Source organism: Phascolarctos cinereus, unplaced genomic scaffold, assembly GCF_003287225.1.
Source record: "Phascolarctos cinereus isolate Bilbo 61053 unplaced genomic scaffold, phaCin_HiC Scaffold_7;HRSCAF=346, whole genome shotgun sequence".
Taxonomy (NCBI): domain Eukaryota; kingdom Metazoa; phylum Chordata; class Mammalia; order Diprotodontia; family Phascolarctidae; genus Phascolarctos; species Phascolarctos cinereus.
In genome coordinates, this window is record NW_027556180.1 from 14,979,203 (window position 1) to 14,992,470 (window position 13,268).

At 45.3% G+C, this 13,268-nt stretch overlaps 1 protein-coding gene across 1 annotated transcript in view; it reads right to left on the bottom strand.

The window, feature by feature from the left end:
- Positions 1-12,628, bottom strand: part of DHX36 (DEAH-box helicase 36) — a 47,399-nt gene extending 34,771 nt beyond the window's left edge. Inside the window, 3 exon segments of the mRNA XM_020988926.2 lie at positions 3,466-3,718; positions 4,818-4,942; positions 12,271-12,628. Coding sequence (XP_020844585.1) covers positions 3,466-3,718; positions 4,818-4,942; positions 12,271-12,519 — 627 coding nt within the window. The 5' untranslated portion in view covers positions 12,520-12,628.
- Positions 12,629-13,268: the final 640 nt, after the last annotated feature.

Genomic DNA, 13,268 nt, shown 5'->3' on the forward strand with positions numbered 1-13,268 from the left:
AGGAAAGATGGAAATATTTGGGCTAGACAGTGGTACAACTGGACATATCTGAAGGCAGCGCGGTAAAATGGAAAGCGTACTGGCTCTGGAATCAAGAAGACCTGGGTTCAAATCCTACTTCAGATGATCGACACCTGTGTCACCGTGGCGATATCCCACTGTCCACCCTGAGCCTTAGCGTCCTCTTTAGAAAGGCATAAAGGGACCAGGACCCTGAGGTTCAGCATCAGCACAGAAGGAGATCCACAGCAGTGCCTCAGGACCAAGCTGGGCTTGGCCTGTGGAATTTCAGATTCTTTTCAATGACGTGGATCCCAGGAGAGATGGCATCCCTGGGTAGACGACAAAGCTGGAAGGGACGCTAACACACACACACACACACACACACACACACACACACACACACACACACACACACACAGTGCAGGAGTCAGGACCCCAAGATGAAAATCACTGTGAGCTTTGATAACAGGTTCAAAACAAGTGAGATGAACCGAACAAGAAAAAACAAAGTTGTACGTCTGGTTTTAAAAATCAGTTTCATAAGTACAAGATGGGGAAGGCATGGGTAGACAGATGTTTGTCTGGAAAAAAAGTCTGGAGATTCCAGTGGCAGGAAAGAGGCAAGACTGCAGGGTGACAGTGGCATTTCCTCTGGCTGCACCCCCTGCCTGCAATACTCTCTGGCTCCCAAAAAAGCCTTCCCCAGGCCCTCTTGGTGACAGCACCTTCCCCCTTTTAATCACTTCTTATCTATCCTGCACAAACTGCTTGCTGTCTCCCCGAAAGTGGACTGTAAGTCCCTCCAAAGGCAGAGACTGTCTTGTACCTTTCTTTACCTCTCCAGTGCCTGACACACAGGAGACGTTCAATGAGGGCCTGGTGACAGACTCCATGATGAAGGGAGCTAGTAAGGCCTGAGCCTTTCTTCTGAGAGTCACAGTGGCCAGGAATAAGCTTGCTGTTCTCACCCGAGCTGGGCCAGGATGGTCAGTTCTCAGCGCCAAATTGTTAGCTCACTGACGAGCTGAAGAGTTTTTAAGGCACACAATCAGAATGGGAAGAGGCCACCTTACAATGACTGGCTGCAAAAAGGAGGGATGTGTAGCCTGGGTGAGGGCAGACTTGGGGGTAACTGTAGCTGTTTCCAAGGACAAGAAGGGCCAGTACAGAAATGGGACGCCTGGCCTTAAGGCAAAACTAAGGACCATGAGTACAAGTTGCAAACAGATGGATTCAGACTTAATGAAAGGAAAACTTTCACAATAATCAGAGCTACTCCAAAGAGGAAGGATGGTCTTAGGAGTGAGTCAGGTTCCTTCCATCACTGGCTAAGTAAGTTGTAGTGATAATTCTTGCTCAGATATTGGTTGGTCCAGCTAATTTCTGAAGCTCTTTTAACTTCAGATTCTGTGATACTGCAACCTAACATCAAATGCCAGAACATGTGGTTCAAATGACCAAAGGCCAACCGTTTTTTCCAGCCCATGCAAAGCTCTCCTTCAATCTGGGCTGCAGCAGCTATGTATGAGTGTCCTCAGTAAGAATTAACTTGTCTGACAAGCTGGAGCTCCTTTTCCCAGGGCAGAGCCCGTCTGCAAGACTCTCCCAGATGGGTCCATTAAAGGTAAGAATGACTTTCTATCACCACTATAAAAAGAATTAAGTGGGGGCAAATTTCTCCTCTAACTACTAGGCCCCTCTTTATTCGGCTTTATCACCATTCTCTCCTATTCCCCAGCCCAGGAATGTCCTGTCCACTCTCTTTCCCAAACCCAAGGCCCATTTCTATGCCCTGCTCCCTTGATGTAACGCTCTGGTTAGTTCTCTGTCCCTGAATCCTTTGACCCATTATCGCCAGAGCCACTAAATTCTAACCTGTCTTTTCAAATGAGGATCAGATTTTCCACATTGGTTCTAGTAAATGGGTTTTTGTCTTGTTTTCCTAGGAGTGATGTCCTACTGTTTATTTTGGTTGTCTTGCCTTATTTATGCCCAAGTCCCTGCCTGGGTTACTATTTACTTCCTCTAGGAGTAGGATACTGTGCCTTTTACCCACAGCCCTTTCAGTCCTTAACTGTGAACCTTAGTCCCCAAGACAGAGGCCTTGGCTAATCCAAAATCTGGAGTCAGAACAACTGAGGTCAAATCAATTTCCTCACCAGTAAAATATGGAGTTGGACTAGACGACTGCCGAGGTCCTTTCCAACTCCAATCTATCATTCTAGGGGACCAAATGCCTAACACCCACACGTGTAGATCCACTGCCAATTCTTGCTGCCTGTCCCATGGGTCTTAACGGTATCTTAGTACTGGCCGCCTCTTGGTCTCTGTCATGACCCATCTTGTTTATTAATAACTGAGACCAAGTAATGACACTTAGGGTCACGGATCATGTAGTCTGTTTGTGTCCCCTCCCCCCCACCCCAATTCCTCAGCTGAGTTCTTTCTCCCAGAGTCCTAGATATCCCTGGAGAAACAATGGATTTTCCTGTCTGGGCCTCAAGGCTCACCCCTTTCTAGCTTTCGGTTTGCCATCCCTCTGATTTAACAGCCTCACTAGTGTCCCTCTGGAGTCTATGCAAGAAAGTCAATTGCCCCTGGCAAAGCTCCCCGAACCGCACCCCTCATTGGTCACAGGAGCTCCTGGGTTCCATTTCCACCCCAGCTTTGCTGATCCTGCTTCCTTCCCATCTTCTTCCTGAGCTCTTCAGGCTCCTCTTAGCAGGTTGTTCTTTCCAGACCCCTCCCTGGGGACCAATGCTCACTGTTCTTCCTAAGCCATTATTACCAACCTCTTAGCTTTTTTGGTGACATTGTAGAAAGTTCACTGGATTTGGAGTGCCGCAGCTCTCTACTAGTTAGTTACTGCTTGAGTGACTCTGGCCAAATCACTTCATTTCTTGAACCTCCATTTCTTGAACCTCCATTTCTTTCTCTATAAAATGAGCACCTAAGGTCCCAACAAGCTCTAAACTCTATCACTGCGATGATCATGGCCCTACTTCATCCCCCAACACTCCGCCCATGTCACCAGTGGTCCATAAAGAGTTCACAGGTTACTTTTAAGTGATATAATTCACATAATCTTATGCTAAAGATGGTCTGTCACCTGGCCTAGAAGGAAAAGGCACACTACGTACCCTAGGAGTTTTTAAATATCACATTAACATTTTATCACATCTATGTCACCTCTCCATCCTGAGGCATAAACTCTTATGACCAGGAAGAACTCTATCGCCCAACCCAGAGAGAAAGGCTTTGGGAGGCACAGCAAGATAAAGAGACTCATCCAAGATGTTGCCCAGTTCTTTACACAGTATCTTGCTGCCAAACTTAATCACAAACTGTTCCTTTTTCTTTCTTTCTTTTGTTGGAAGTCGGGAGAAGGGAGGGTCAAGGCTACACACAAAAGGACCCTTAAGGATAAAAAAAAACACAAAAAAAGGTTATATTCTCTATTACCTGCATTTCAATATAGCGGGGATCACATTTCTTTCTTCTTAGGTCTTCCTTGAGTTGCTGGTCTAGATCCACATCTGGTTTATTCTCTTGCAAGAGGTATTCAGAATCTCTATCTACAAATGACTTTCCCCTGTCAGTCAATTTTTTCCCTTCTTCTACGAACTTCTTTTCTTGGTCCAAAGTTTTCTTTTCCTTTTCTAAAAAATTCTTTTCTGAAGTTGGTTTGTTCTGGACAGGAATTTCAGTACCATATCTATTTTGAGATAAATTACAGAGTTCAATGAGTCACTTGAGCCTTGGAAAGAAACCAAAACTAGAACTTCTTTTAAAACGTTTAATAAAATGCCCAAATCAAGGCCTTCCATTTATTTTCAAATGAATGCAATCGAGACATACATTTTTACAACAACAAATTCAAAAGCAAAGGAATATTTGAGTTTCTTTTAAGTATCAAATGAGTTATTCTTGGTCAGTAATGCCAATAGCCCTTTGCCTCCTCTCTATCCAATCCACAAAGAACAGTACTGCCCTCTTTAAAATTAAGCTGTGTATTTTTAAGTTGTCCTGTTTGGAGTATTTATTGTAGAACATAGACAAAAGTTGCAAGAATGAAAAAGTGTAACAGAATTATGAATCTATATTCTCTGTGGCCTGTGAAAACACAGATAACAAAGTCAAAAGTAATTCGCTGTGTTATACTCATGCTTTCTCTCATGCATATGTAGGTGAGTGCATGCACATGTGTACATACACACATACACACACAGAGCCTACACAAAAATGGTGCCCTAATATGTGATCCTGGAAAACTTGCAATCACTTAAGTTAACTTTTCCAGTAAAAATCATGCCCTTAGTACAAGCCTAAAAAGACTTTAGAACTTCACAAAGAACACTCTACCAGAAAAATGCTGAAAATGATACTTTTTTTTTTGCTTTTTGCTGGACAATTGGGGTTAAGTGACTTGCCCAGGGTCACACAGCTAGTACGTGTTGTGTGTTGTGTGTCTGAGACCAGATTTGAACTCAGGTCCTCCTGACTTCAAGGCTGGAGCTCTATCCACTGTGCCACCTAGCTGCCCCTGAAAACGATACCTTAAAAAATGTATAGCTCAGTTGTTCAAAAATTAAGAAAAAATTCTCACCTGATAGTGTCCCTGGCCAATGCAAGAAAATACATTAACAATGTTAAGAATTAGTCTTTGAAGGAAAGAGGAATTTTTATCTACCCTGAACCATAATGTGCAATAATAAAGAGTAGCACTTTTAAACTTAAAATTAAAATTCTTATCAGGCCATTGCTACTAAAGATCTGTTGTTTTCTACCCATTTTTCAAAAAAATAATTTTTTACCCATGATCTTCAGGAGAAAACCAGGAAATCTGAGGCTGAGAATCTTTGTCATTCTTAGTTTGTACAGAATTCAACAGCTGGACAATTTGTTCTTCTCGCCGTTCATCCATACGCACTACGGCTCTCTGAGTTATAGGAAGAAAAACATTTTGTCACCAACACTTATACAAATTGAACTAATTTCAACCATTGACAAAAGACTTCATTTCTCTTCAATTACAGTTAGGAATTGAAACAAATAATACATCCCCTTCCCTAAAGCCCTTTTCTCCTCCCATCTTCTATAGATTTCTATTCTTTTTTGTTCTTAAGATTTTCAAAAACCTCAATAATTAAGTCAATCTATAAGATCTACTTTACTTTTCTTATTAAAAACAAAGAATCTTGTTATTCTCCCCTACTTTCTTAAGCATAAGGAGACCTTACCCAAGTATCCAGTCCAAAATGGAGAAGGGTCATTTACCAAGGCTACCATCAAAAACACTGATCAATAAACAAGTTGGAAGGGAAGCTGGTCTGTCATTGGAGAAATGACCTTTACTGTCAGTGAATATAAGAATTCATTTCCTTTCACTTTTCTTAGGGAATCTCAACAATCCAGAGTCAGTGGGAATCAAATAAAAGAATGTCTGGTTAAGGAACTATGTCTAGTACCACTGGAAACTCTAGGTGGTATGCCCAAACAACTGGAAAAGGAAGAGGGAAAGGAAATAGCCCCAAGAAGAGTATCAAGAAGGGTGGAGTGAAGTGGGGAAGAGCGCAGAATGGAGCATAGAAATGTTTGAGGATTGAGAACCACCACCAGATCTGGCAAACAGGACCCAGATTCAGGAGCCACAAGGTAAAAAGATGATGATGTGGACAGAGCAGTGAGGACAATAGGCAAAAACAGGGAGAAGTGTGAAAGTGAAAAGAAAGACAAAAGTCAAACTGCACAGCTCAGTCTCACCTCCTTCCTCTCTGAAGCTTTCCCTGATCCTCATACCCACCTGCCTCTGGCCTAAAGTATTCTCTCTCTCCTCTGAACTCTCCCAGTACCTTGGAAATCCCACAGTGCCACAGGCTAAGAAATCTATTGAGAAGCTAGATGCCTAGGAGTACAACCAGGAAGGTGGGGGGCTTTCAGTCTATGTCATGAGACATCAACTGAAGGAACTGGGCATTTTTAACCTGAATGAGAGAAGACTTAGGAGGAACACAATCAATGTCTTCAAGTATTTAAAGAGTTATCACATGTCAGATGGATTAAACCCAAGAGGGCAGGACCAGAAGCAAAACATGGAAGTTGTGAAGAGGCCAATTTTACCTTAATGCCAGGAAAAACTTCCTAACAATGAGAGCTGCCAAAAGGGAATGGGATGTCTAGAGAGGTGGAGGTTCTCCCTGCTGAAGGTCTTCAAACACAGGCCAGATGACTGTTTGTCAAGCACGTTATTATAAATACTAGTTTTGTATATGGTTTGGATTAGATAGTGTGACAGGACCAATACCTAGCAGGATTCTACTTCACCTCTCCTACTTCTTGCCCAATAGATTAGCTTTTATTACTGAAAGGTTAACAAAGCAAGGACGTGATTGGTACAGAGAAGGACAAGGCTCAAAGTGCACCTCCCTTGGGCAGCTTCCTGGTCTACTGACTTTGGCCACCTATAGGCATACAAAGGTCTACTCATATGGGGTCAGATTTGGTCACACTTGATTCAAGATCACACGTGAGACACTCTTCTGTGCTTTTAGCCAGAGCAGGACAGGGAGAAGTGCAACTTCCCAAGCTAAGTGCTACAGTATCCTTATTGAATACTTCTTCTGTATTAGAGCTAAATAAACCTCCAATGAACTGTTCAATGACCCATTAGTGCTTCATTGCAGCCCAACATCTAAGCTGAACAAGATATTAGGCTGAGTCAGGCCTAACCAAACAGACAGCCAATTTTCAAACTCTGAAAGCATCAGAACTAGAATCACAAGACCTAGATTTTTGAGTCTTGCACCCAAAACTTATCAGTTATGTGAGTCTGGGCAAGTCATAACCTCTTGGGGCCTTAGTTTCCTCATTTATAAAATGTTAATAATACTTGAAACTATTTAGCTACAAGAGCTGTTGTGAGGAAAGCATTTTATAATCCTTCAAATGCTCTGTAACTGGGAGCTTTTCACATTATTTTAAATGAAAGATGCACACTAAAGAGCATGTCTTCTCTTTCCTCTCATAAGGTTTTTGAAGGCTCAGATTTCTTTTTCATCTTTGCAACATCCCCTTCCAGCTGCAGATTATCATGGAAAATTAACATTCTTGGGGCAGCTAGGTGGCACAGTGGATAGAGCACCAGCCTTGGGTTCAGGAGGACCTGAGATCAAATCCAGCCTCAGACACATAACACTTACTAGCTGTGTGACCCTGGGCAAGTAACTTAACCTCACTGCCTAGCCAAAAGAAAAAGAAAATTAACATTCTTAGACTACCTGTCAGATTAATTGCACAATGAAAATATTCCAGGTGAGAGTGCACTGATAATGTGGGAGAATACTAAAAGCTTTCTAGTTGACAATTCTTTTACAGTCATTTAAAAGTTCAATGAAGGTAACAAATGAATCACAATAAAGCAAAATCCCAATCTATCTGGGAGAATGAATCATTTTGAATAGCTGAAGGCTTAATGCTTTAAGCACAACTTTTAAAAAATTTTATCAATTTCATTTGAAGATACTCCTAAAGTGCATTCCATATGCCGGTCTTCTTGATCACCTGGCCCATAATTATGAATGTCAATTACTGCAAAATGTTAGTGAAGCTCAAGGCCTACTGAGATGTTTAGGATTGCTTACTTCTACACTAGACAGTGCTAGACCATTGGGTTTCTTAGAAATTTTCTGTCTCTTCCCTTGGTATCAGCTGTGGTTGTTATTATTACGACTCCAGGGAACTGTCAAACAAACACATGTGCATGTATATGCACTTTTTAATTTGCTGTTTTTAATCTATTTTGGACTGGGGAATTCATGAACCAAGCATTAGTTCTAATGAAATAAGAGTAAGTAGTCCTGAAATGCTGTCTTGGGAATAAAACGTCTAGGATGGAGTGCACGGACCGTGTGCTATCTGTGTCTGTTTAGACGTTTTGCTTGCTTACTTCCTTCCTAGTCCCTAGACATGTTCCACACTGGAAGGGTTGCTAAAGGCTATGTTTCAGCTAAGTCTTATACTGATAATGCCAAACTACTTCAGCAAAAAAATTACCAGACAAACACAAAGTAGAAAAATCATCCAGGCAGCACAATGATGAACAACTGGAATCCCTACTACTCAGGGAAGCCAAGGCTGGCGGCTTGCTGGAGTTCCAGGTTCTGACTGCGGTAGGATACCTACACTGAGTCCGCACTAATACGCGGAGCCCTGGAAGGACTTCATCTCAGAGTGAGACTAGGGCTAGAAATACAGATCTGAGAGCCCCCAGCATAAAGATAATAGGGTGACCTGAGAGTACTGACAGAGAAGAGGCCAGGACAAAACCTACAGCCACAATTAGAGGGAAGGTTGTACGTGATCCAGCAAAGGAGACTGACAAGAGTGAGACAGGATCTTTTAAAAATAAAAACTGGGCAAAAACTGTGAGGCTTTCCAACTTCCACTGCTTTACTCATGATATTATCTTTGATTTTCAGGGACCTTTCCACCCACAGAAATCCTGTCCATCAGTCAATCGGCATGTATTAAGTGCCTACTATGTACCAGGCAAACCTCTCTTTTCCCACGAACCTTTCTCAAACACTGAGCCACCATGGTTTATCTTCTTCCTATTCCAATCTGGTCCCCTCTCACTCAGCTGCCAAGGAGCAGGTTTAACCATCACTCCACTAGTCAACAATGGCTCCTTACTGGCACTAAGATCAAACATAACGAACCTTCGGATGGGCATTTAAAGCTCCTCCCTATCTTTACAGTATTCCTGCACATTACTCACTCCCCTCCAAGCACCCCAAGATGCAGTTCACTGGCCTTCCCGCTGTTCGTGCCTCACATGCCCATCTCTCAGCTCTGTGCCCCTTCTCACCTCTAGCTCCTAGCTTAACTGTTGAGACTCAGTTCAAACCCCAGCTCCTGCAGGAGGTGCAATCTGCCCCTCCACCCCAATGCAAAGACAGACAGAAGGAAGAGTGGCAAAAACTGTTAGAAGATATGACTCAGAAGTAAGAGAGGAAGAGGCTGGAGGCTTAGAAACCTTGTGAAAAATCATTTGGAGCTCATTCAGTCAATAAGGATTTCTTAAGTGCTTTCTCTGGGCCAAACACAGAGGAGGAAAAGAAAGGGAAAACTCATCTCTATGTATGTCTTGAGTGGCAAAGGTAATCTCAGAGGAGAAGGGACTAGCAGCAGGTGAGACTAGTAAGGAGCCCCAGCAGAAGGTAGGGTTTGAGATGGCTCTTGAAGGAAACCAGGAAATCACGAGGTCAAAGTGAGAAGCATTCCAGACATTAAGGACAAAGGCACAGAGAGGAGATGGGAGTACACATCACAATGTATTCTTCAATAATAGTCAGATGCTGGATAGTCAAAAAAAATGAAACTGAATGTATCGGAGGAAATGACTGATCATGGATGAGATTATGTCAGTATCAGCTGGGTAGTGCTACCCTCAATCCAGAAAAGCAAACATGAAAAGAGAGCATGTAAAATTAAAACTGGTCCAACCTGATGTAGTCAAACATTTTTTTGGAGGGGACCAACAATGGAACAAATCCTTAACATGGCCTATCACCAATACCTGTGGCAGATTAACTCATTCAGGTGGTGCAGTGGATAGAGCAGTGGCCTGAAGACAGGAGGACTTGAGTTCAAATGTGGCCTCAGACCAAACACTTGACGTTTACTAGCTGTGTGACCCTGGGCAAGTCACTTAACCCCAATTGCCTAAAAAAACCCAAACAAACCAAAAACAGATTAACTCATTCAATGCAACAGCACAGGAAGGAGGTCAAAAGAGCTAAGAATCCACCTCAGGCAGCAAAGGACAGATCTCTTTGCCAAGCAAACACGTGACAGCCAAGACCAGTGGGAAATATGAGTGTCACTTCATAGAACAGTGGGAACTTGGTTTAAGACTCAATTAAGTCAAGTCATCCTAAAAGCATTTAAAGGTGAAATTAAAAGCAGAAACTGAGTCCCTCCCCCCAAAAAAGGGAAAAGTTGTCAACATTTAAATAAGAAAGTATCTTCTACACAGTGGTGCCACCACATTTGGACCTGCTGTATTACTGTCATAAGTTAGCTATATAATAAAGTAGAAATGGCATCACAGAAATTTTAAAAAAAAGTCAACTAATTACAAAGAGAAGAGGATCCTTTTAGAAGACACAATTTTGAGGAAATGGAAGGATAAAGTCTCATGCTATCTGAAAGATGGGAAGATTAACAAAGAATGTAGGGGGAGGAAGGCAGAGAGTAGGGGAAACCATGGATAGTAAGGACAGAGACGATAATAATAACTACTCACCCAAAAGCCTATTTTTCTCACTTCAATAGAATCTTTAGGAAACTAATTAACACAGGTATTGAAGATACCCATGAGGGAAAAAAGAGAAAACAACAGGCAAATTTGGCAAACAATTTTCTACAGCATTTATTTAGCCCACAACTGACTGAAAGGTGTGCAGAGAGATGATTCCCCAATGCTTACAGTTTGTTGACAAATAAGATAACGTATGTAAAATATCTTGCAAGCCTTAAAGTGCCATATAAAATGTGACCCGTACAAAAAAAGAATCTGATTTACTAGAACACAATATAGATTTAAAGGCTCTCCTCTAATGAGGTACCCACCTGCATGTGTTAGCATACAAGATACCTGACAGAGACAACTTTATCCAATGACCCTGCTTAACATCAAGCAAGACATAAAACAAGGAAAATCACCTTTCACAGAGAATATCTAGTAGAGGCCAAAAAGAGAAGGGAGACCACAATGACATTTCTGACTGCATAAAGCTTCCTAATCCCTGAAGAGTGTCCCCTATCAGTTTCCAAAGGAAAAACCAAGGAGACAAAAATCACCTACTGTCCAACTGGGATGCATGATTGACTGGCCAGACCCCACGAGTTGGTCTGCAATAACTGTAATTTAGATGGGCACGACATTAGATGGCAGAGAACTGAACTGGAAAGAGTGGGCCAGACCACAAATGGGAAAACTGTGCAGCACATTTGAAGACTCCAAGCTTCTCCTGAAATCAGATCCCATTTTAAGAATCTTTCAGAGGTACCACAACTACAAAAAACCTCCTAAGACTCAACATCGCACATCACCAATGGGAATGCAAAGGCCTAAGGCATCCATAAAAAGGTGGCAGCACATGAGCAACACCAAAGGGCTTGGGTTCGAATCTCCCTTCAAACGTTTACACCTGGAAGACCCTAGGCCTCAGTTTTCTCATCTATAAATTGTGGAAATTGAACTCAATGATCACTTCAATCCTTTCAATGCTCAATTTATGACTCCAAGATAAAAGAGGCCGGAGAGATGTGGGGCACAATAAGGAAGGCAGGCCCTCGTGCAAACCAAAGATATCTGGATGACCAGTTCCACTGCTGTCCTGGTACCCTTGTTCTCCCCCACCCCCACAGGAAAAGCCAGGCATTGCCAACAGTGAGCCTGTCTTCGTTAAGAATTGGGTTCCAATCCTGACAAGCACCAGCTCGCTTGGAAAGACCAAGCGGACACAGAGCAGGGGCTGGGCTCCCAATGGAAGCTCTCTGAACTGGTTTCTTCCCAGGTCCGGGTCTCTTTCTTCCCCAAAGAGGGAAAATTTGGGGGACGACTCCAGTTGGATGGAGGGCGAGTGTCTACACTGGGAGCTCCTATACTGATTAGACAAAGACTCTGGGGAGGAGAAGCCCGGATGAGATGCAAAGAGAGCTTCTCCACTGACTGGGTCCCGCGTGTAGAACCTGCCCCACCATGGGGTGGCTTTCGGAAGAGGGTGGGGGGTGTCTACACTGCCAACTCCCTCCGTAGACCTGGTGGGGGTACACGCCCCGCATGGGGAGGGTCCGGGGGGACAAAGCCCCGAAGGGTGGGGAGGGAGGGGGCTCCTACACCGACTCGGTCACGCTTGTAGAACCCACCACCACAATCCCCGCCATGGGGTCTCGATGGGGAAGGGGGAGTTTCTGCACTGCGAGCTCCCTCTGTACACACGCCCCTCACGGGGAGGACCCGATGGGTGGAAAGGGAGATTCCACACCGACTCGGTCACGCGTGTAGAACCCGCCCCCGCCATGGGGTGGCTTTAGGAACAGGGTGGGGGGTGTCCACACTGGGAGCCCCCTCCGTAGGCACGCCCCTCACGGGGAGGGCCCGGGGGGGGCAAGGCCCCGATGGGTGGGGAGAGAGCTTCTACGCTGCCTCGGTCCGCACAGGAGCCCTCGGGAGGAGGCCCTGCGGCCCGGGGCGCTCACCTCCTGGCGCTCGGCGTCCTTGATCTTCTGGCCCTGCTTTCTCGCGTACCACATGCCGATGTCGCGGCCCTTGAGGTGTCCGGGATGCCGGCCCCGGCCTCCTCCTCCGCCGCCGCCGCCGCCGCCGCCGCCTCCGCCGCCGCCCCGGCCTCCTCCGCCCCCGCCGCGGTTCCCCCCGTAGCCGCCGCCGCTCGAGCCGCGGGGCCCGCCGCCATCGCGGCCCCAGCTCTGGCGGTGCTCATAGCTCATCGTCCCGACAGAGAAAAGACCCCAGGCAGGGACCGGCAACGGCTACAAATGGCGCCGGGGCCCGGAAGCAGGGCTCGCGTGCACTTCCCTTCCGCTTCCGGCGCCCAGCGCGAGGAGAACGCCGGTGTCACGTCACAAGAAGCGGTCTCCGGTGACGTAACGGCGGCGACGAGGGCGGGGAGGAGGCGGGGCTTAGGGCGAGCGCTTCGTCGCCTGCCCGGGGGCGGGGCGGAGCTGCGCGCGCAGCTGCTTGAGTTCCGTCTGGCTGGGCGCCCCGGCTCGCCGGTGAGAACCGGGTCGAGGTTGGTAGTTCGAATGTACCTCCGGGGGTGGGGCCGGGAGGCGCGACTGTTAATTGAACGCCGCGATAGCTTTCAGTCCACGTTTTTTGTGCCCTGACCCTTTGGACATCAGTCTGACCAAGACTACGCACTCCTTTGCAGAATGCATAAAATGAAACACAATTATGTGGAAATAAAGATGTATCTTTTCTTCTACCCAAGTTTACCTACTCCTCAAACGAAGAGCCGTAGGGTCCAGGGTGAAATTGAACCTGTTAAAAAGGGCTTCTCTGGATGCCCCCTCAATGAAGTGACGCCACCCTGTGTGCCCCCCGCCCCCATTAGCCCGCTCCCCTCACTTTTCAGAGGAGGAACCCAAAAGTATGAAGCAAGCCGAGGGCAGACCCCAGTCCGGTACTTGGCTCCCTTTCCTTGGCTACTGTTTCTACAAAGTAACTAAATGTCTTC